The sequence below is a fragment of the Bos indicus genome, chromosome 10 (assembly GCF_029378745.1).
Source record: "Bos indicus isolate NIAB-ARS_2022 breed Sahiwal x Tharparkar chromosome 10, NIAB-ARS_B.indTharparkar_mat_pri_1.0, whole genome shotgun sequence".
NCBI classification, from domain to species: Eukaryota; Metazoa; Chordata; class Mammalia; order Artiodactyla; family Bovidae; genus Bos; species Bos indicus.
The window spans coordinates 35,991,155-36,012,316 of NC_091769.1; the positions used below are offsets into that span (position 1 = coordinate 35,991,155).

Genomic DNA, 21,162 nt, shown 5'->3' on the forward strand with positions numbered 1-21,162 from the left:
GGTATAAAAAATGTTGTTCAGTCACTTTAGTCGTATCTGACTTTTGCAACCGCATAGACTGTAGCCCACCAGGCTCCTCTGTCCATGGGATTTCCTAGACAAGACTGTCAGAGTGGGTTGCCATTTCCTTCTCCAGTGGATCTTCCCAACCCAGGGATTGAACCTGCGTCTCCTGCATTGGCAGGCGGATTCTTTACCACTGAGCCACCTGGAAAAGCCCATAAAAGATGTACTTTTATTCTTTTTTTAAAAAGACTTCAGTAGAAGTAATCCCACTACCATAAATCTACCTTCGGTTCTCTTGGAAACAAGGAGCAGTTTAGTGAGGAGTGAACCCTGATGCAAACTTCTAAATCAGTGAATGGTGCAGCCTTAGCATTCAGACTGGGAGTATGGAGTCTGCTCTGAGGAGCTGAAGGCCTCCAGGCTTCCCATTCCTGAGGACTCCTCATCCTCTGAATTCCGCTCATCACTCACTAAACTCAGAGCCTCTGGCATCTTCTTTGCCATTTCCCCCTCAGTACAGTGTGTTCTGGGGTCAGCTGCTTTCTCCCTCCACATTTGTGCTCCATTAATCTCAGAAGGATTGTGATTGGGAATTTAGGTTTTAGAATCAGACCAATCCATGTAGAGTCTCAGCTTCCCTGAGCCTCTCTTGTTTCTTGAGCTGCTCAGTGGGAATGCGCAGCGTGGCTGTGACAACTAGAGATAATGAATACAAAACACTGATGACACCTGCCTCAACAACTGTGGACACTACTCTGTTTCAGAGCCTCGCTGGCTGCCCACTTTTAACAGTGAAGTGTGGATACAGTTCAGATCAATAAAAACTGTCCCCTGACATCCAAGTCTTTCCCTGTCTGCCTCTATCTACATGGCTAGCCTGGTGGGGTTGAGCACACAGTTTGGCTCCAGGCAAGGAAGTTGCTACTCAATGGCCCCAGCTTCTCATCCTTCAAATGTGTGCTGATCACACCAGTAGTCATGAGGTACCAACTTGTCACCGGCCCCTCACCAGAGAGTGTCCCAGCTCTTCAGGCCTGGAGGAGGGAAGACAGGAGATTCCATTTCAAGACATCCATTGGGTAAATGGATAAACACTGTAACCACCAGCTGCTGTTTTAAATCCTAAGGGTCACCATAGAGCTGATCCATTGTCTCTGCCTGACAGTCTAGTTGCTTTTTATTGGAGTAGCCCGACACAGCACATAGGGGAGCACACTGGGACCTCCAGAAATTTGGGAGAAGGGTGCAGCGGCGCCTTGCCTCCAGACCTGTTGGAGTAAGGGCTCTGCCGGGTCAGAGAGTGCGGCGGCCGGGCATTGCGTGCAGGTTCTGTCCGTCCAGCTTCCTGAGCACGCGGTGCCTGGGAGAGGGAACCGCGGCCTCGGTCTTTTCTGCCTTTGGGGCCTCGGCAGCTTTTGTGCCCGAAGGCCGGAGGACCAGAGCGACTCTGGCTCAGGCGCCCTTTCCAGGGTAGGGGTCGGCACACGCCCTCCCAGCCCGCTCACTGCAGGGGGCCCGCCCCTCTCCCCGCCCCTGGCCTGGGCCCGCCCCTGCGCCTGTGTCACCGCGGGGCCGGGGGAGGAGAGCGGCCGGGCGGGACATCCGGCCCAGGTCCCTCGCGCGCTGCCCGCTGCCCGCCGCCCGCTTCGGCGCCGCATCCCGGGAGTGGGCCACCCCGCGCGCGCCGGGGGCCTCCAGCCAGCGCTGCTCTCCCGGATCCCTTCCGGGCTCCGCGGGTCCAAGCCCTCGGGCCCGCCCCCAGCCCGAGCCCGCCTCCCGTACAGCCCTCGGATCAGCCTGGCCCACGCAGGCCCCCGCCCCGAGAGCACAATGTTCCCCCGCCCGCTGACCCCGCTGGCGGCCCCAGATGGCGCCGAGCCCCTGGGCCGGGCGCTGAGGCGGGCGCCCCTGGGCAGGGCCCGGCCTGGGCTGGGCGGGCCGCCCCTCCTGCTGCCGTCCATGCTGATGTTCGCGGTGATCGTGGCTTCCAGCGGGCTGCTGCTCATGATCGAGCGGGGCATCCTGGCCGAGATGAAGCCCCTTCCCCTGCACCCTCCCAATCGCGAGGACGCGGTCTGGCGCGGGACAGTCCCCAGGCCTGGGAGGCTGTCCCTGGATGCGGGGGACTCGGACCTGCAGGTGAGGCAGGACGTCCGGAACCGGACCTTGCGGGCAGTGTGCGGACAACCGGGCATGCCCCGGGACCCCTGGGACTTGCCGGTGGGGCAGCGGCGCACCCTGCTGCGCCACATCCTCGTGAGTGACCGCTACCGCTTCCTCTACTGCTATGTGCCCAAGGTGGCCTGCTCCAACTGGAAGCGGGTTCTGAAGGTGCTGGCGGGAGTCCTGGACAACGTGGACGTCCGCCTCAAGATGGACCACCGCAGCGACCTGGTGTTCCTGGCCGACCTGCGGCCTGACGAGATTCGCTACCGCCTCCAGCACTACTTCAAGTTCCTGTTTGTGCGGGACCCCTTGGAGCGTCTTCTCTCTGCTTACCGCAACAAGTTTGGTGAGATCCGAGAGTACCAGCAGCGCTACGGAGTTGAGATCGTGAAGCGGTACAGGGCTGGAGCGGGGCCCAGCCCTGCGGGGGACGATGTCACCTTCCCTGAGTTTCTGAGATACCTGGCGGATGAGGACCCCGAGCGCATGAACGAGCATTGGATGCCCGTGTACCACCTGTGCCAGCCTTGTGCGGTGCGCTATGACTTTGTGGGCTCCTATGAGCGGCTGGAGGCGGATGCCAACCAGGTGCTGGAGTGGGTGCGGGCACCGCCCCATGTCCGATTCCCAGCTCGCCAGGCCTGGTACAGGCCAGCCAGCCCCGAAAGCCTGCACTACCACCTGTGCAGTGCCCCACGGGCCCTGCTGCAGGACGTCCTGCCCAAGTATATCCTGGACTTCTCCCTCTTCGTCTACCCACTGCCTAATGTCACCAGGGAGGCCTGTCACCAGTGACCATGGGTGTGCGCCAGCAGTTTTGGGGGACTGGTTTTGACAATGCCAGCTTCTGTGTTGCCATACAGTGAAACCCTGGCTCCAGCGTGTCTCTTTGTCTAAATGCCTAGCTGGAAAGGACTGCCCTTGGAAATTCCTTGTCCAGGGCGGGTACCCACAGTGGCTCAGATGACAAGGTGGGACAGGTGGCCTGGTGCTCTCCATAGGGGCGTTTCTTGGGAGCCAATGTGATCCTTCTTGCCCTGGCAGGGCAAGATACCAGTTTTTCTAGTGAAGCAATACATCTCTTCTCAAGACCGGCTCCACGGCCCTGCCTGCAGGGATTTTACTGTCCACTTGATCAACCTTAATTTAACCTGTAGCCAAACCCAGAGGGGGTGCCAACCAGGAGCATGACCGGAACTGGGGGCCATGTGGCTGTGATCTCCTGTTCATCCACTTCATGTGCCTTAGGGCTGGAGTCAGTTGTGCCTTATAAATGACTTCTGTATCGTTCTGCTTCAGACTTAGAATTTCCTATGCTTGCCAGATTCTTTACATTTTTTCCAAGGAAAGGAAAACTGAAAGGGCCCCTGCCTGGTAGCTCTAGTACCTGGCCCTACAGCATCCAAAGACCCCTGTGCCCAGCCTCTTCTTGGGACTCTGGGCACTTCTCCCATCCCCCAGGGTTGTGACTGTGGCTGGTGTATGTGGCTGCCACTTTTCTGATGCATTTATTTAAAAATTGTACTTTTTTTATAGAACCTTTGAGAAGGCTTTGTTTTCCTAATTGCTGAATTTTTTAATAAAGCCATTTTGTATACAAGGTCAGTATCTCTGATTCTCCCTCTGAGCTCCTGTGTGTCCACCAAGTCCCCCTGATGTCCCTCTCCCCAGAACAGGGGAGAGAGCTTGCAGGTAGAGAAAGTTGTCACTTGCTAGGGCTAGTGCAGTGGGCCATCATCATACCACGGAGCCTTTGAGAGCTTCCCATAAGCCATACCAATCACTGACTCAGCTTCTGGGGCACCACCATTAAGAAAGGCCCTAGGCCTAGAGCACATCTACACGATTATTCCCTGAAGGTAAGTAAAGATATTTCTCCTCTTAGGCAGGAATACTTCTTGACTGAGGAGGCCCTCAGTTGAAAAGGGGGATCATTGCATGAGCTGGGGGAGGTTATTCCTGGCATTGAGAATTATAAGGAAGGCAAGGAGGTTGAGTGGAGGGGCCAGCTTTTGCTGACTTAGATTCAGAGGAAGTTGTGAGCAATGTGGGAGGAGTAGGATCAGGGTAGTAGAGGACAGGCCTCAGTGTGACTCATTCAGCTTCTTCTCTCCAGAGACCCCCAGACCCACCAGGGGATGAAGAACAGGAGGCAGGGCCTGCCAAGCCCCTGGGAGAGAGTCACGGCCAGAGCTGGCTCTAGTCCTAGTTCATACGTCCCCCATGGGAACCGCTGTAGTTCAGGGACCTGGGGCTGTGCTGAGAGGTGATGCCTGAGGGAGGGAGGGAGGGAAGCAGGAAGGGCCTCCTTGCAGATGTCACTTTTACCTGGCATTGCTATTGGCCTGACTTTGGAGAAGTAAACTAACCACATTTGGGGGAAGGGGCTTCTTTGGGCACTCATGTTTCTTTGCCGTGACTCAGCAGGAGGCCTTAACTGATCCCCTGTGTGGGATCCTCAGTTCCTGGAGGTTCCACCTCAGATAGCTCCTACCATGCTTGCCATATCTGCCCAGTTACTTATCAGTCTCTCACGCAATTCACAGAATGTGAATTGTGTGAAGGTGAGACTGAATCTGTCCTGTTCATGTGACATTCCCAGGACCTAGCCCAAGGGACCGGCAGGAGGTAGATGGCCTGGCAGAACCAAGGTGGACATCTTGATGCAGGATGGAGAGTACTGTGCTTGGAGTCACCTAGACTGATTGAGTCCCACCTCTGCTCCTCGCCAGCTCCCCAAACATCTCTCTGACCCTCCATGTGCTCCTCTGTATCATGGGAATAATAATGCTTATCTTACATGTAGATCACTGTGAGGAGTAACGAAGAAAAAATGAGTCAAAGGGCCCAACCCAGCACCTGGTTTGATAGATGCTCTCTGAAATGCTAATTGAACACCTGATCCCTTGGAGGCCAATGGGGACAGGGAGAACCCAGGACACTGTGTCCACTCAGCGCTGGGGATCAGAGCTGCCTCTCGGCAGGGCCCTTTGGCCCTTCACTTCCTCTGCCAACTGGTCAGATCTTCTCTGGGCTTCTGGCCCTTCAGGACCTCCCACTCCTACCCCCACCCTCATCTCCACTCTGTCCCCAGTCTCTTGCTCCTTGGCTGGGAACTGCAGCCCCAGATCCACGCCAGCTCCTCAGTCTTCCTCCCAAGGCCCTGCAGCATCGAGCCCAGCTGCTGTGTTTGCCTCATCTCCTTTCAACCCCACAACAGCCGGGTGCTACAGGTTTTAGCCTGTTCTACAGATGCAGAACCTGGCACAGAGAGAGTTAAGTATCCTAAGTGAAGTCCCTCCCAGGGACCTCCCAAATTGTAGGGGCATGGGTGTGCAGAGTGACAGAGGGAGAGATGGTAGAAGGTGAGGGTGTGGAGAGAAGAGGGGATGGAAAGGTTAAGGAAGATGAAGGAGGGTGGGGGGGGGTGGATGTGGGTGGGTTTAGGGGCATTCACACATGTTCTACCTCCGCAGTTCTTTCAGTCCTTCATTTGCAGAGAACCCAGTTCAGCCCAGCTGACATTTGCCAGTCCCTGCCCTGGAGGAGATGCCGTCCTTGATGTGGTTAGCTTATTGGCTACTCTCTACTAAACAGAAAAGGGTGCCAGGCCACAGAGCATCCCGACAGCCAGAACCAGACACCTTGTGGTGTGGGAGGAGGGTTTGAGGTAAAAGAGGGCCTGCTTAGATGAACTGCCGCCTTCTGTCCTTTTTCTCCCTAGAATCAGCCCCTGAGGAACTTCACTGGGGATCTACCTTTCCTTTCAGAAAAATGGACTTCTTCAAAGAAGCTGCCACGGAGGTAGCAGAGAGTTGTGTGGGTGCGGCTAGTCCTAGTGGGGCTTGCCTTATACTGGGTGCCCAGGCCAGAGCTGGAGGTGTGTGGTGAGCTGTGGGTCGTCAGGGATGGGCCGAGGGTATTCTCGGGACCAGACACCTGGCCTGTGTCTACTCAGGATTCCCCCTTTCACTGGGTCCACCCTCATCCCCACATGGAACCAAGCCCTACGCCACTGCCTGGTGACTCTGAAGACAAAGCCCCCTTTAAAACTCACTGCATCCCTACCACTGAGTCCTCTTGGGCACAGGAGCATGTTGCTGGCAGCTTAACTTCTCTCAGCTGAGGGTTATGAACAAAGGAAAGAAGAGGGACCCAAAGGGGCCTGGCCTTCTGGGTCTGGGTCCTGGCTTCACCTCCAGGATCCAGTTCTGATCCATCTTTCATCCGTCTGAAGCTACTGCCCAGAAACCATGTCACCTTAAATTCTAAGGTCCTTTCCCCTCCGCTTCCCATCTCTGTCCACCCACCACACGGATGCTCTGCAGGAAACACCAAAGTCCAAGTGGAACCACTGACCCTCCCCCTGGGTGAATACAGAGCCCTCCCCTTTCCCAGGGGCCAAAAGGAGAGCCCTCCCCCTCCCAGGGTGAACCCAGTGCTTTTATTTATTTATTGAACCAGTCCCTGCCTGGCCTCAAACAAGAGAAAAGACATTCTTTCTCTTCCTAAAGGGAAATAAGAATTCACAAGGGCCACTCTGATCTGAGAGTACCTGTGCCAGCCGCGCAGTGGAGTGCTTTAACTCATCATCCTCTCCCTTCTTACAACAACCCAACAAGGTAAGTAAAAGTATTCCCATTTTATAGATGAAGAAAGTAGGACTAAACGACTTACCCAAAGAGGTGGTGGGGCTGAGCTGAAAACCCAGCTCCATCGAGTGTTTGGTCCTCCATAGGTGAACATGTGTCACAAGTTACCCAGCTCATTGCGTTTGCTGCAAAGCATCATGTTCATTTTCTCTAATTTTTGAGCCCTTTTTCTCCAAATCTCCTTCCAACACTCCCCCAGCAATTCTGTTTGCAGGCCTCTCCAGCTATTATAAAACTGTCCAGAATTGCCCACCCTGAGAATCTACTTTCCAGTAGATCCAGACTGAATATAGTAGATTTTCAGTTTGGGTCTTCTGAGAAGCAGATACCAAGAACTAGATGTGCAAGAGATTAATAGGAGAAAACAGCTGTGAAGGGGGAAGGGGGCAGGAACAGGAGCAGAAATAGGCAGGCAGTGTCTCCTGACCCTTGAGAAAGGAGAGCAGGAAGGAAAAATTGGGTGGGAAGAGTCTTAGATTACAGTGCCCCTATAAGAAAGTCTCAGCAAGGCTAGTGGGGAGTCCCAGGCCAAGACTGCTTTTTGGAAGAGTCCTCCACTGAGCAGAAATGGGGGGACACGAACCTCATAGCAGACTGAGGTGCAGCAGCTGGGACCTATCAGCCAATTCTCTCCTCACAGCAGGTTCTCTTGAAAGGAGATGTGAGCCAGGCACTTTCACGGCTGCCACACAGACCTAGTTACTCCAATCTGTGGGCACTGGTCTCCATAGGTTCTGTTGACATAAAGACCTTTTTCACAAATAGAAAACAGCTGTTAGCCTAGCAAGAGCCTCTAGGTGTCGGGCATCTGTAAGTAAACTATTCCCCATGGTCATTCCTTGGCTTTATAGCAGGACTACTGCCCCTGCTCTTCGTCTGGGTGTTGGAAGACGTGTGCTATCACTGTTCCCAAGTGCCCGTACTGTAATTTTCATGATGTTTTCTCTGAAATTTACCCAACTCACTGCAGGTTTTGGTTATCTTTGTTCTGCATCATTGTCATTGATTGGGTGGATATTGATGATTATCTTTGCTTAGCTTCCATGTCTCATAGGCTCACCCTTTCAGCTGAGAGCAGAATCACCCAGAGATTGAGTCTGGGTGATGGAGCCCCAGATCCCCAGGGCATACAGTCTAGATTTTCTCCCAATAGGCTCATCCATATGGACTTAAGCCGCAGGACAGCCTGAGAGGGAAGCAAAATTCCCCTAAAGAGAGCTACTCTGTAGACTCCTCGACTGAGCTCTTTGTATTGCCTGGGCCCGGACCCCTCTGTAGAGGAGTCCCCATGGAAACAAAGAGAATCCTAGTGTTAGTCCTGATGGTGCCCTTGTGGGGAGATCAGGAGGACCAAGTTTGGGCCTGGTCTTCTGCTCCTCAACCCTCCAGCAGGAAAACTTTGCCGGTCTCAGCCTTTGGGTGGGGCTTGGGAGACAGAAACACTTGAGGAGCCTAGGAAGGAGGTGCCTGTTATGTTACTTTTTCCACTGGCCCTGCAGTGCCTGCCCCAGCTCTGCTGGGCCACCACTTCAGGGACAATTTGCAGATGGAGGGAGCCATCCATCTCACAGCAGCCTAGGAGGCAGGAAGTCATGAAGCCTCTACTGGACCATTTCTCTGTCCTTAGCCCTGGAGAGCTGAGTTGCATCTGAAACCCCCACCAGAGCCCTAGCAGAGTCCCAAGAGTCCAAGCACTGTGGTCAGAGGGACCATCAGGGCAGAAGAGTCTTTGGGAGCCAAGTTTCAGGCTGGCCCCGAGCACACTGCTGCCGAGGGCTGTGGGCTGCCTGGAGGAACGCACTAGAGGCAGGCCCAAGAACGTTGGTTTGGCTAGTTGAGGGGAATGGGGCAAAGCTTTCTGGATGAGGATTTAAGCCATACTGGGGGTCAACTGATCCCTGGAAACGCAGACATGCCTCCATCACACACACATACACACCCCCACGTCCCCCCTCCTACCCCCTGCTTAGTGAGAACCCATAACGAACCTCTTCCCCAGAAACTGCTGGGAAAGCAGCAGTGGTAGGCTGGTTCTCTGAAGGTGGGGGTAACTCCTGCTGCCTGAGTGCAAGTGATTGCAAGGGTCCAGTGATAAAAAGAGAGCTCTTCTGATAGATGAAAGCGAAGGCTGGCCTAACTAAAGCAAGAAAGCCAGGAGGTAAGCCAGGAGGTAAAACCCAGCCCCTGTGCAACTTTTGGGGAGGAGTCTTTGCTTTCTGTCCAATGGGACTGCCCTCAGCCCAAGCACACAGATAACAGAATGAATGAATGGAGTACAGGGGGAACGATGGGCGCAGAGGAAGGATAGAACCAAGAAGACTCGGAGTCAAAGCTCAGATACCTGGCCCTCCCTGAAGGCCAGTCAGAAAACTGGTCAGTTTTCTCCTGACTAGTTAGCCCCTTCCTCCTCTGAAGTCCCATGGTCCCTAGTACATACTTCTAGGAGAGCTTTCTACCCATGTTGTTACTTGTCTGCCCCTGCCCTATAGCCTGGGAGTTTCTCAAAGGCAAGAGTCAGACTGTTTCTCTTTGTATTTGTAGCACATAGTAGGTGCTCAATAAAGGCTGAATAAGTGGAAGGTCAGCAGAATAGATGGAGGAATACATGAATAAATGGATGAATGGATAGATGGATGGATGGATAGGTGTGTGTGTGCAATTCTGAATGGGAGGATGAATGGCTAAATGGATAAGTAATTGGATGGAGGGCGGGATGAATGGATGGATGGGTACGTGGATGGATGGATGGATAAACAGCAGCAAGGAGAATAGAGGAAGAGGAACTTCTGTAGGAAGAGAAATCAGGAATCACAGTGAACATCTACCTGGTGGCTAGCATATTGCTTTTAAAAGGAGAGAACTAGAAGGAAGGAGAGATATTCCACTAAGGAAGCAATGGCAGAGGTTTATGAGATGGAGCAAGCAGCCCAGGATTCGGCCGTAGGCTTGCTGTGATGCAGGACAGAAAGTAGTGCTACCAGGATTGGCAGGAAAATAGATGAGAGACAGATGTCATGAAAAGTAAAACTGAGAGAAGCCTGGGAGTTGAAGTGTGACCATGTGAATTCCCCAAAGGGAGGAACTTTCAACAGTCGAATGGCTTCCCTAAAGCAGAGGTGAAAGGGGGCCCTATTCGTTTGTTCCTAATCCAGCCAAGCTTCCAGAAGAGGTGGGTAGGAGTCTCCAGGGGTTAATAGGGAGGGAGTACCTTGGAGTACCCCTGGAGGAGGAAATGGCAACCCACTTCAGTGTTCTTGCCTAGGGAATTGCATGGACAGAGGAGACTGACAAGCTACAGTCCATGGGGTTGCAAAGAGTCAGATATGACAGAGCATGCATGAGCACAGTTAGGGTATTAAGGACACAGAGTGACCCGATTCCTGAATTCCAGTCCGCACTCTGCCACACGCCTCTGATGATCTGGAGCAAGCCCTTCTCTAAGGTTCACTTTCCTCACTTGTCATCTTCTCTACTTTGTGGGGTTATGGGGACTTGCAGACCACACAAGGAAAGGAGTTTGATGCGGCATAAAACTCTGTACCAACAGAAGGCTGGAGAGTGGTCATCCATGGGATGAGAGCTCAGGAGTCAAGCAGTCCTGGCTTCAGATGCTTGGTCTCTTGCTCAGACACTCACTAGCTAGGTCAATCAAACCAGCCTCTGAACTGTTTCCCCCACAAGTGAAATGAGCAAAATGAAACCTGTCCCGGAGGGTTGTTGTGAGGTTTCAAAATAAGTCACAGAACATGCCTGGCATTCAATAAATGAAAGCTATCATTACATTGTCATTATTCAGTCGTTCAGTCGTGTCCGACTCTTTGCGACCCATGAACTGCAGCACATCAGGCTTCCCTGTCCTTCACCATCTCCTGGAGTTTTCTCAATGTCCACTGAGTCAGTGATGACATCCAACCATCTCATCCTCTGTCACCCCCTTCTCCTGCCCTCAATCTTTCCCAGCATCAGGGTCTTTTCCAACAAGTAGGCTCTTTGCATCAGGTGGCCAAAGCGTTGGAGCTTCAGCTTCAGCATCAGTCCTTTCAATGAATATTCAGGGTTATATAGAAGGGATTAATCAGGGCTGCTGTGTGCAATTACATGGCTGGTGCCTGGACACAGACTGGATCTCCCAGAGGAAGAGCACCTGTTTTTCACACTCACAAAAGTATCATCCGCTCCACATCTAGGGGGCCGCAGCCGTCAAGCCTGGGATTAAGAGTGTTGTTTCCAGGTCTAATCTCTTATCCTGCCTAGAGGAGAAGTCTCAAGGCCAGGCTGTGAACAGGACCAATGGCCTGGGTTGGGCTGGCTGGGACGTCCTCCTCCCAGAGGTGAGAGAAGGGGCTCTTGCCTGTGTCATGGACACTGTCCTCACCCTTGGGGGCCGGCACAGCAGGAGCCCCAGCACTCCAAGTCCGGCCACCATCCAGCGTGAGAGCCTGTCATTCCATTTTCTATGGTCATTCTTTTGGTTTATGAAATCATCCCTTTGTAGATGCAAAGGTCAATCATAGTTTATTAATTACTTCCTTGTGCCAGGCCCTGTGTGAAGAGATTTCTGTACACCTCTTCTTCTTTTATTTTGAAAATGTACAAACCTACATAAAAGTTGTAAAATTAATACAGTTAACACCCATAGACCTGGATTCATCGGTTCACATTTTGCCACATTTATTTTATCTCTCTGTGTATGTTTTCCTGAACCATTTTAGGATGGATTTCAGACATCATAGTGCTTCACTCTCAAAGTATTTCAGCATGTATCCTGAGGAAAAGGACATTCTGCTAGGTAACCCCATACTACGATCAAACCTGGGTCATTTTATATTTATACAGCAGTATTAAGTCCATATTCAAATTTTCCCATTAGACTGGATAACGTGTTTTGACTTTTTATTTCTTAAATCAAGGCTCACACCCTGTACTTAGTCATGTCATGACTTCTTAGTATGCTTTCATCTAAAACAGTCTCCCACTCCCCCACCCCACCCCCGGCCTTTTTTGGTCTTTCATGCTGTTGACATTTTGAAGCATTCAAATCAGTTGTTTGCAGAATGTCCCTTAACTTAGATTTTTGGATAGGCTCCTCCTGGTTAGATTCAGGTTGGCAGGTCTGATACTCCTGGTGACTCTCTGATGGAATTTACCTCTTTATGTTACAGAAATGGAGGCTGAGGGGTCAGAGAGGGCTGTCACACACTTACTGAGAGGCTGACCCGGGGTTGATGCAGAGAGCTCGTTTCTCAGCCTGTGCTTGTTCTCCACACTGTTGGAAGCAGCTGGGAAGTCTTATCACTTGGATTCTTACAATGGATGTGTTTAGTAGTCACTTTTAGCCCCTTGACCATGAATAGAGAGCAGATTTTGATAGGATTTCAAAATAGTGTGGGAAGGAGAAGGACACCCCAAAGGGATAAGGGGAGGGGTGCCTTCAACATACTACGGTGAAGCCTAGCCTTCATTGTCAGCCTTGCTGGAACCCCAAATTCCCCTTTAAGTTCTTTTAGAAATTTCACTTTTTCTGCCCCTTTCTAGACCTCCAGGGAAGGGATGGGTCATATCATACACACACACCACGTGCCAGACTACCAAAGGTGTAACAGATTTCTGGGTACCATCATCAGTGAATTCTATCCTGTTGCCTAGCAATCCTAGGGCAATTCAGCCCTTCCTAGCCAGAGGGTGGGTAGAGAGGACAGTCAGGTGACTGGGGGTCTCTCGCTCTGGAGGTCTTCTGGGCCCCACTTCTTCATGACCTGTTGCCTAACAACCAGGGGGTCCCTGTACTCTATGTAATTACCCCCTCCCTCATAGGAAACGAGCAGAATCTCTTTAGGGCCTTTCTTCCTGACTTGGGATCCATACAAGTGCACTGTAAAATGTGGGGCTCCTCCCAGGGAGGAGTTTCTGAAGGCTAAGGGGAGGATACATACCTCACCCTGCAGTGAATCTTTGAAGAGAAAAAGGTAAAGGAGAAGATGGAAGTAAGAGCCTTCTCATGCCAGGACAGTTCAGCTCTTCATGGTATGTTGCCACAGAGACTCAGAGATCTGCTGGCCAGAAGTGCTGGGTTTGGGTCCGGGCCAGGGCAGCTCCTTAATCATCCAAGCTTGCCTTTAATCTTGAATACATGTATATAATTTTAACCATTTTATTTGGGTAAGATTTAGACCAAGCGTCCTTGTCTAGGGTCCTTGGGACCCCTTAGAGGTCTGACGACAGTTTTCAAGAGGTTGCTAATCTTGGGAAAAGTTGTATCTTTATTTTCTCTAACCTCCTCTGAAATATGAGATATTATAAATTCATAGTTTTATGAAATATTAGTAAAATTGGTGACTTTGACATTTAGAGACATCACAGATATTTTTAATATCACTTTACCATCGTTGAAGATATCACAAACTATCAATTATACTCATTACTACTTAGAAATTATGTTATCAGACCTGCCACTAGATCCTGTGAATAATATATTCATAAAGAAGCATGTATTAATACCACATTTTCATTTCTTAATATACTGATAGCTAAATTTCAATATAATTGGTTTCCTTTGCAATCCTATGATTTGTTTACGCAACATGCAATTCTGAAGCTTCACCAGACCACCAAAGGGAGCTGTGGTACAGAAAAGGTACCTCAGGTTTGGGCTTTGGAAATTTTTCTCAGACTATGACCTACAGACATATTCTGGGGAGTCTTATAATTTTGAATGTTCTTTGGTGGTGACCTAAGCAAATTATCGTATAATATTCCTGATGGTTTGAAGCACTACCTTATAATCCGGTGCTTCTGTGTCATCTCCGCTTCCAAGTTTGCATTTACAACAGAGGTGGTGCAAGCAACTCTACCAGAGCTCTTCCCTGATGATAGTACCAAAAAATGGTGTGGAAATTGATAGAAGGAAGCAAGCTGAACTCAGAGAACCTGCATCTTTGCAGTTGGCACCATAGTCGGGTGGACAGAATTCAGTGCAGCAACAGCACCATTTATCACATAAAATGAATGATTTTAATTTGAATGATTTTTAGCTGTGATTTTCTTTGAACCTGTAATTTTGTTTTTTTTTTTTACAGTAATATAATAAGTATTTCCATAAATCTACTTTGTTTTATACTTACTTGAGTAACAAGTGGATGCCAGAGAACTGGGCAATTTTTTTTCTCTTTTAATGGGGTGTATGTTCCTCAATGGCACCCCACTCCAGTACTCTTGCCTGGAAAATCCCATGGACAGAGGAGCCTGGTAGGCTGCAGTCCATGGGGTCGCTAGAGACACGACTGAGGGACTTCACTTTCACTTTTCACTTTCATGCATTGGAGAAGGAAATGGCAACCCACTCCAGTGTTCTTGCCTGGAGACTCCCAGGGACGGGGAAGCCTGGTGGGCTGCTGTCTATGGGGTCGCACAGAGTCGGACACGACTGAAGTGACTTAGCAGCATGTTCCTCAAGAGTGCAAAATGCTGGACCCTGGCACTTACTGGTAACTCTTCACATTTCCCTCTCTAACTCAACCCTTTTTCTTTTGAAGAATAACTGAGTTAGGGTCTCAAGCATTAGAGTGACTCGATTTCAAAGGCTTCCCAGATACAGGATTAAACAGCAAATTGCCTAGTAATTTCTGGAAACGTCAAATGTGTGATTCCTTGATTCGTCCAAAATGACTACATTGTGTGGACTGAAGTGTATAGGTACATTTATTCCGGGGAATGCTTTGGACTGTTATGACTTTCCCAGGATATGGCTTCCTTGTGATGTGAGCAGTAATCACTGTGGCGGGAGGTCAGGGGGGTGGGGGGATGGGGAGAGCACAGGAGGTGCCTTACTGTCATGAAGTCAAGGAGACAGGCCAGGCTGAGCATATGGTATATGTGAAATAGCCCTTCTTTCCTCATCTACTTTGCAAGGCATTTAAGTTATGTTTTCTATAGATCCATAGTTTAAAATTTTTATATATATATATAATATATATAATACATATTTTGGACTTCCATTATATTATATATAATATATATAATACATAATTGGACTTCCCAGGTGGCTCAGTGGTAAAGAATCCACCTGCCAAGCAGGAGACACTGGTTCAATACCCGGGTCAGAAAGATCCCCTGGAGAAGGAAATGACAACTCACTCAAGTATTCTTGCCTGGAGGATCACATCACAGAGGAGCCTGGTGGGCTACAGTCCTTGGAGTTGCAAGAGTTGGACACAACTTAGCAATTAAACAACAATATATATAATTATATATATGTGTGTGTGCTACAGAAAAAAGTATATATATAAAGTATAAATATATAAAAGTATATATATATTTTTTCTGTAGTAGGACCTAAAAACTTGAAAACCTAAAAAAGTATGAGTTCAACTTTAAAGTCTGTCTCAAAGGAATCAAAAATGGTGATTAACTTTGACCCTCTTGAGGATTAAATATCAAGCAATTTACCAGGATTGGCTTTTTGAAATAGTGCGTAGCCCTTGTTGGATTCTGAGTCTCATTCATTCTGGCAGTGTCATTCCCAGAACTAAAGGCTCCCTCTCTGAGAGTCTGAGTTGCTCACGTTGCCCTTCCACTGCTGGGGGCGCTTTTCCAGTTGTCCTGGTGACCTTCCTCTGTCTCCAGGCTGCACACCAGCCTGTAGAGTAGACCTTGGCCCCAGCTCTGCCCCTCCTCAGGGCAGCTTCCTCTGGCACCGCCTCCTGGCACCCACCCCACCAGTGTTACTCTGGGCTGTCGTGTCCTTACTTGCAAATACAGCTCCCTGTATTTGCCCTGAACTGCCCTGCCTGACTCCTTGAGGTCAGGATGGTTTCTCTTCCATCATTCTAGCTTTTGAAGTACCCGGAAAAGTCAGTTTTATATTTCTTTTCTAGAAGGAACTTGGAAAAGAAGTCTCCCAGGCTCTGACTGGAAGGTACTGCTTGAGGAACATTACTCAAAGCAGAATCTGAGGAGGTTACTGGACAAGGCATTTTTTTTGGCGTGTGGTAAAAAACATGTAACATAAACTTGCCCTCTTAATTTTTAGGTGTACAATATGATAGTGTCAACTAAACGCACATTGTTGCACAGTGATCTCTACAGCTGTTTCATCCTGCATGACTGAAATCTGCTCATTAAACTACTCGTTTCCCTTCCCCCCAGCCCCTGATAACCACCTTTCTACTTTCTGTTTCTATGAATTTGACTATGTTAGATACCTCATATAAGTAGAATCATGTAGCATTTGTGTTTTGTGGTTGGCTTATTTACATAACATAATATCCTCGAGGTTCTTCTGTGTTTTGGCAAATGACAGGACTTCCTTCTTTTTTAAATGGAATAGAATTCCATTGTATCTATATCCATTCATCTGTTGATGCGTGCAAATTTGCACTGGACATGGGTGTGCAAATAGCTCTTCAAGATGATTTTAAATTATTTTGGATATATACCTAGAAGTGGGATTGCTGAATCAGGTGGTAGTTCTGTTTTTATTATTTTGAGGAAACTCCATACTGTTTCCTAGTGCAGCTACACCATTTTGCAATCCTGTCAACAGTGTGCAAATGTTCTAATATCTCCAGATCCTTGCCAACACTTGCTATTTTCTGTTTGTTTGCTTGCCTTTTCTTTTTGATAGTGGCCATCCTAAAGGGTGTGAGGTGATATTGTGATTTTTATTTGCTTTCTCTGATGATTAGTGATGTTAAGCACCTCTTTATGTTTTCTTGGTCATTTTTACATCTTCTTTGGACAAATATCCATTAAAGTCCTTTCCTCATTTTAAAACTGGGTCTTTTGTGGGTGTTTTTGTTGTTACTGAGTTGTTTGAATTATTTATATATTCTAGATATTAATGCCTAATCAGATATATGCTTTGTAAATATTTTCTTGCATTTTGTATGTTGCCTTTTACTCTCCTGATTGCATCCTTTGCTGCACAGAGGTTTTTAAGTTTGGTGTAGTCCCGTTTGTCTATTTTTGCTTTCACTTTTGTTGCCTGTACTTTTGATACCATATTCAAAAAATCATTGCCCATTCCAATATCATGAAGGTTTCCTCTATGTTTTCTTCTAAGTTGTTTTATAGTTTCAGGTCTTACAGTTAGATCTTTAATCCATTTTGAGTTAATTTCTGTAGACGGTGTAAGAAAAGGGTCCGTGTTCAGATGCTGGGTGGGGGCAGCTTCACAGTGCATTGACACATGTTGCTTAGCAGCTTGTACTCTTAAACATAATAGGACTACAAAATTTTGTACAATAATTGTTAAGGCAATCATTGTTAATGAGACTGCTATGGACTGAATATTTATGCCCCCTCAAAATTCATATGTAGAAACCCTAATCCCCAGTGTAATAGTATTTGGAAGTGGGGCCTTTGGAAGGTAGTTAGGTTTAGATGAGTTCATTAGGATGATGTGACTAGTGTCCTTCCAAGAAGAGGGGGAGACTGGAGTTTTCTCTCTCTCTTCATGTGAGCGCACAGTGAGAAGGTGGCCATCTGCAAGCAAGGAAAAGAGCCCTCAGCAGATACCAAATCTGCCAGGACGTGGACTTCCTGGCCTCCAGAACTGTGAGCAATGAAAGTTTGTTGTTAAGCCTCCAGTCTGTGGCTCTCTGTTACAGTAGCCTGAACTAAGAGACTCCAACACAAACCAAGTAACAGGCTCTTATGCTTTATTTTTCATGGTCTCCTCCTGGAAACCACCAGCCAAGTTGCACAGCTGAAGGTAGTATTGCCCTGGACCAGCAGGGCAAACTTCTAATTTTGTGTTGGCTCTCACCTCTGCCCATGTCCTTGACTAGACTCCTCTGACTGTCCCCATTCCCCCAACCTCCTGAACCTCTACTTTTCTCAGGAGTCTAGAGGTTTGATCATTCATACTGTGCTCCATCAGCATCACCGTCAGGAAAGCTTCCATTTATGCCCTAGTCACCAGCAGGCACCTGTGCTGGCATTTCCCCAGAGAAGACAAGTTGCACTCAGGTTGAAACAGGCCACATAAAAGTTTTTGATGGTCAAATATGTTGGGGAAATCCAGAGTTTCTCAGAATTTACAAGATTTTTAAAGAACTACAAAAATTTAAGATTCCTGCACATTTAAAACATTCCTGATATGTTAATATGTCCCTTCCAGATTTGAGTGGAAGGTGGAGATGGAATATGCACTGTTCTTCCAAACTTATTTGACAATAGAATCCCTTTTTTCACAGGTCTGGGGTTCCTCTGAATCTATTTTGGAAAAGACAAGACTCTAAGAGGCTCAAACCAGCTCTTAAATCAGCTTTGCACTTTTGACTCTCTCTTATAGATTCCTTGGTGGCTCAGACAGTAGTCTGCCTGCTATGTGTAAGTCCCAAGTTTGATCCCTGGCTTGGGAAGATCCCCTGGAGAAGGAAATGGCAACCCACTCCAGTATTCTTGCCTGGAAAATCCCATGGACGGAGGAGCCTGGGGGGCTACAGTCCATAGGCTCACAAAGAGTCAGATATAACTGAGCGACTTCACTTTCGCTTTCATAGATAAGCACATGTACAAAATGTTTCCATCTACTTCTAATTTCCAAAAGTAGTAGAAAGTAGTAGATACAATTCAGGTAGAAAGATGGGTCCATGTGTGTTTATTTTATTACTCTTTGAAATGTAGATATATTTTATGTATGCCGTTTTATATATATATATATAGTCCAAAATTATTTTTCTCTTTTAATTCTAAGTATCATAGCTTTCATAACCCACATACCACTATTTGTGGACTCTAGAAATGGAGAAATGAGCTTCCTGAAGTTTTACATTACAGTAACCAAATCTAAAAATTGGTCATGTGGAACTCCCTGGTGGTCCAGCAGTTAGGACTTGTTTCACTGCCAAGGGCCTGGGTTCAATCCTTGGTAGGGAAACTAAGGTCCCACAAGCTGCACAGCATGGCTAAAAAAAATTTGGTGATGAAGAGGTTTATTGTTTTCTCACTTATCTACTATTTTAAATCTGTTTTTTTCAAAGTATACATAAAGAGACTGTGAGGCTTGGAGCACATGTAATTATCACTTAGTTAAACTGTGTACCACAGGATAGAAAGTGTCACCTTCTATCCTTATAAGCCCATGTTTTCTCCAGGATATCTAGCATAGTGGTTAAGAGCAAAGTGTTGGAAATCAAGGAGATCTTTATTCAAATCCCCACTTCATTACTTACCTCTATGACATTGGATAAATTGCTTTACTTCTCAAAGCCTCAGTTTCTGGATATATGGATTGTGGTTTGTTTGGAGATGGGATAATACATGTAATGCTCTTTAAATTGCAGCCTTTCATATAATACCAGCACCATTACTAGGTCTGGCCTTGTAAATGAGCCAGCAGAATGAATGACTTCTTGTTGATGTTAGGGGGAGCAAAAAGTATTCCTGACCTCTGCTTCTATGATGGGTAATTTTGTATATCAACTTACATGGGCCACAGATATTTGGTCAGACATGAGATTAACAGTTAAATCAGTAGACTGATTAAAGCAGATTGTGGTCCCTAATGTGGGTGGGCCACATCCAGTCAGTTGAAGGTCTGAATGAAAAAATGGCTGACCCTCCTGGGAGTAAGCTGGGACATGGTTTTTTTTTTCCCACCTTCAAACTCAAACAGAAACACTGATTTTTCTTGAGAATTGAGCCTGCTGGCTTTGGACTCTAACTAATACCATCAGCTCTCCTAGGTCTCCAGCTTGCTAACTGCAGATCTTAGGACTTTTCAGCTTTCATAATTGCTTGAATTAATTCCTTGTAATAAATATACATACACACACATAAACATGCACACACATGCACAACAGCCTATTGGTTTTGTTTCTTTGGAGAACCCTAATAATATAATTTTGAAGGATATTCTTAAAACGTCACAACTGAGGACTTCCCTGGTGGGCCAGTGGTTTGAGACTTCATCTTCCAAAGCAGGGGGTGAAGGTTTGATCCCTGGTTGGGGAGCTAGGATCCCACATGCCTCATGGCCAGAAAGCCAGAACATAGAACAGCAGTAATACTGTAACAAATTCAATAAAGACTTTTTTTAAAAGTCACACTTAAGGAAATTGGTTATGGGAATTTCCTGGTGGCCCAGTGGTTAGGACTCCACACTTTTATTGCCAAGGTTGTGGGTTTGATCCCTGGTCAGGGAACCAATGTCCCACAAGCTGCATGGTGCAGCAAAATTTTTTTTTTGAATTCACAATTAAGATAATCAAAATGACTAGAAAAATATCAACATAAGGACTGGTGTGAACATTAAATATAGGGTTACTCATAGGACTAAGATTGTGTGTGCATGCTAAGTTGCTTCAGTCGTGTCTGACTAGGACAGAGCAAGAGGTAAAACAGAAAATATAGGGCACCAAAGGCCATATTCTTGTATAATGTAGCTATGTTGTTGTTGTTTGGTTGGTAAGTTGTGTCAGACTCTGCGACCCCATGGACTGTAGGTCCCCCAGGCTCCTCTGTGCATGGGATTTCCCAGGCAAGAATACTAGAGTGAGTGCCCATTTCCTTCTCAGGGGGATCTTCCTGACCCAGGGATCAAACCTACGTCTCCTGCATTGGCAGGTGGATTCTCTACCACTGAGCCACCAGGGTAGCTATAGACAACTATAACAATGGGACAATGCAGAGAACATACGTAAAAACCAATTTTAATTGTTCTCAGTAATTACATTGATAGTGGTAGTATTAATGTTACTTTGAGACTATTGTGTGTGTGAAGTGGGATAAAGTAGATTATTAATTATGTGATATTCTAATTTTATCCTGCCCTGTGTCCTTGAGAACCAGGCTTCTTGGAGCAGAAGAATAAGATACAGATGTGATACGGAAAAGGTTAAGTGAAAACCCAGTAGTCCTGCATTCTTTTCACAAGCTACGGCCACCTTCCCTTGTGCCCACAGCCTTTATGTTCTCATACCCCTCATGACATGGACTCCACGTGACTGAGATTCCCTCTTGCCTGGGAACAGCCCTTCCTTTTCCAGCCCCAGTCTCCACCCCCAATACCCATGTTTGTAACACAGGAAAATGCTTACTGCCTAGAAGTGTTTGGACACCTTTTACCAAGCATGTGGATGATGAAGTGGAGAAAGTAAATTTGATGAAAGAAAAGCAAGAAGCTTCCCATGGAGAAGGGCTGCCCTGATCTCTGATAGCTTTCTTGCCCCTGGTTCCACCACCTTCTCGAGGCCTGGCTGCATTTGCATCTTTGAGCTCTGGGTATCCTTATACTAAATTTCCCTTTTCTGCTTAAGCTTGCTTGAGAACTTATTCTCATCTTTCAGTTTGGGAAGGGTCTAGCTAATTCTTGAGGGTTTCCCTGATAGCTAAG

General features: G+C 47.7%; 1 protein-coding gene across 1 annotated transcript; it reads left to right on the plus strand.

Annotated features, from left to right (window-relative positions):
- The first annotated feature begins 1,619 nt into the window (after positions 1-1,619).
- On the plus strand, positions 1,620-3,772 carry CHST14 (carbohydrate sulfotransferase 14). Its single transcript, XM_019968524.2, has one exon. The coding sequence runs from the start codon at positions 1,837-1,839 to the stop codon at positions 2,965-2,967; it is 1,131 nt and encodes a 376-aa protein (XP_019824083.2). The 5' UTR covers positions 1,620-1,836; the 3' UTR covers positions 2,968-3,772.
- The last annotated feature ends 17,390 nt before the right edge of the window (positions 3,773-21,162 follow it).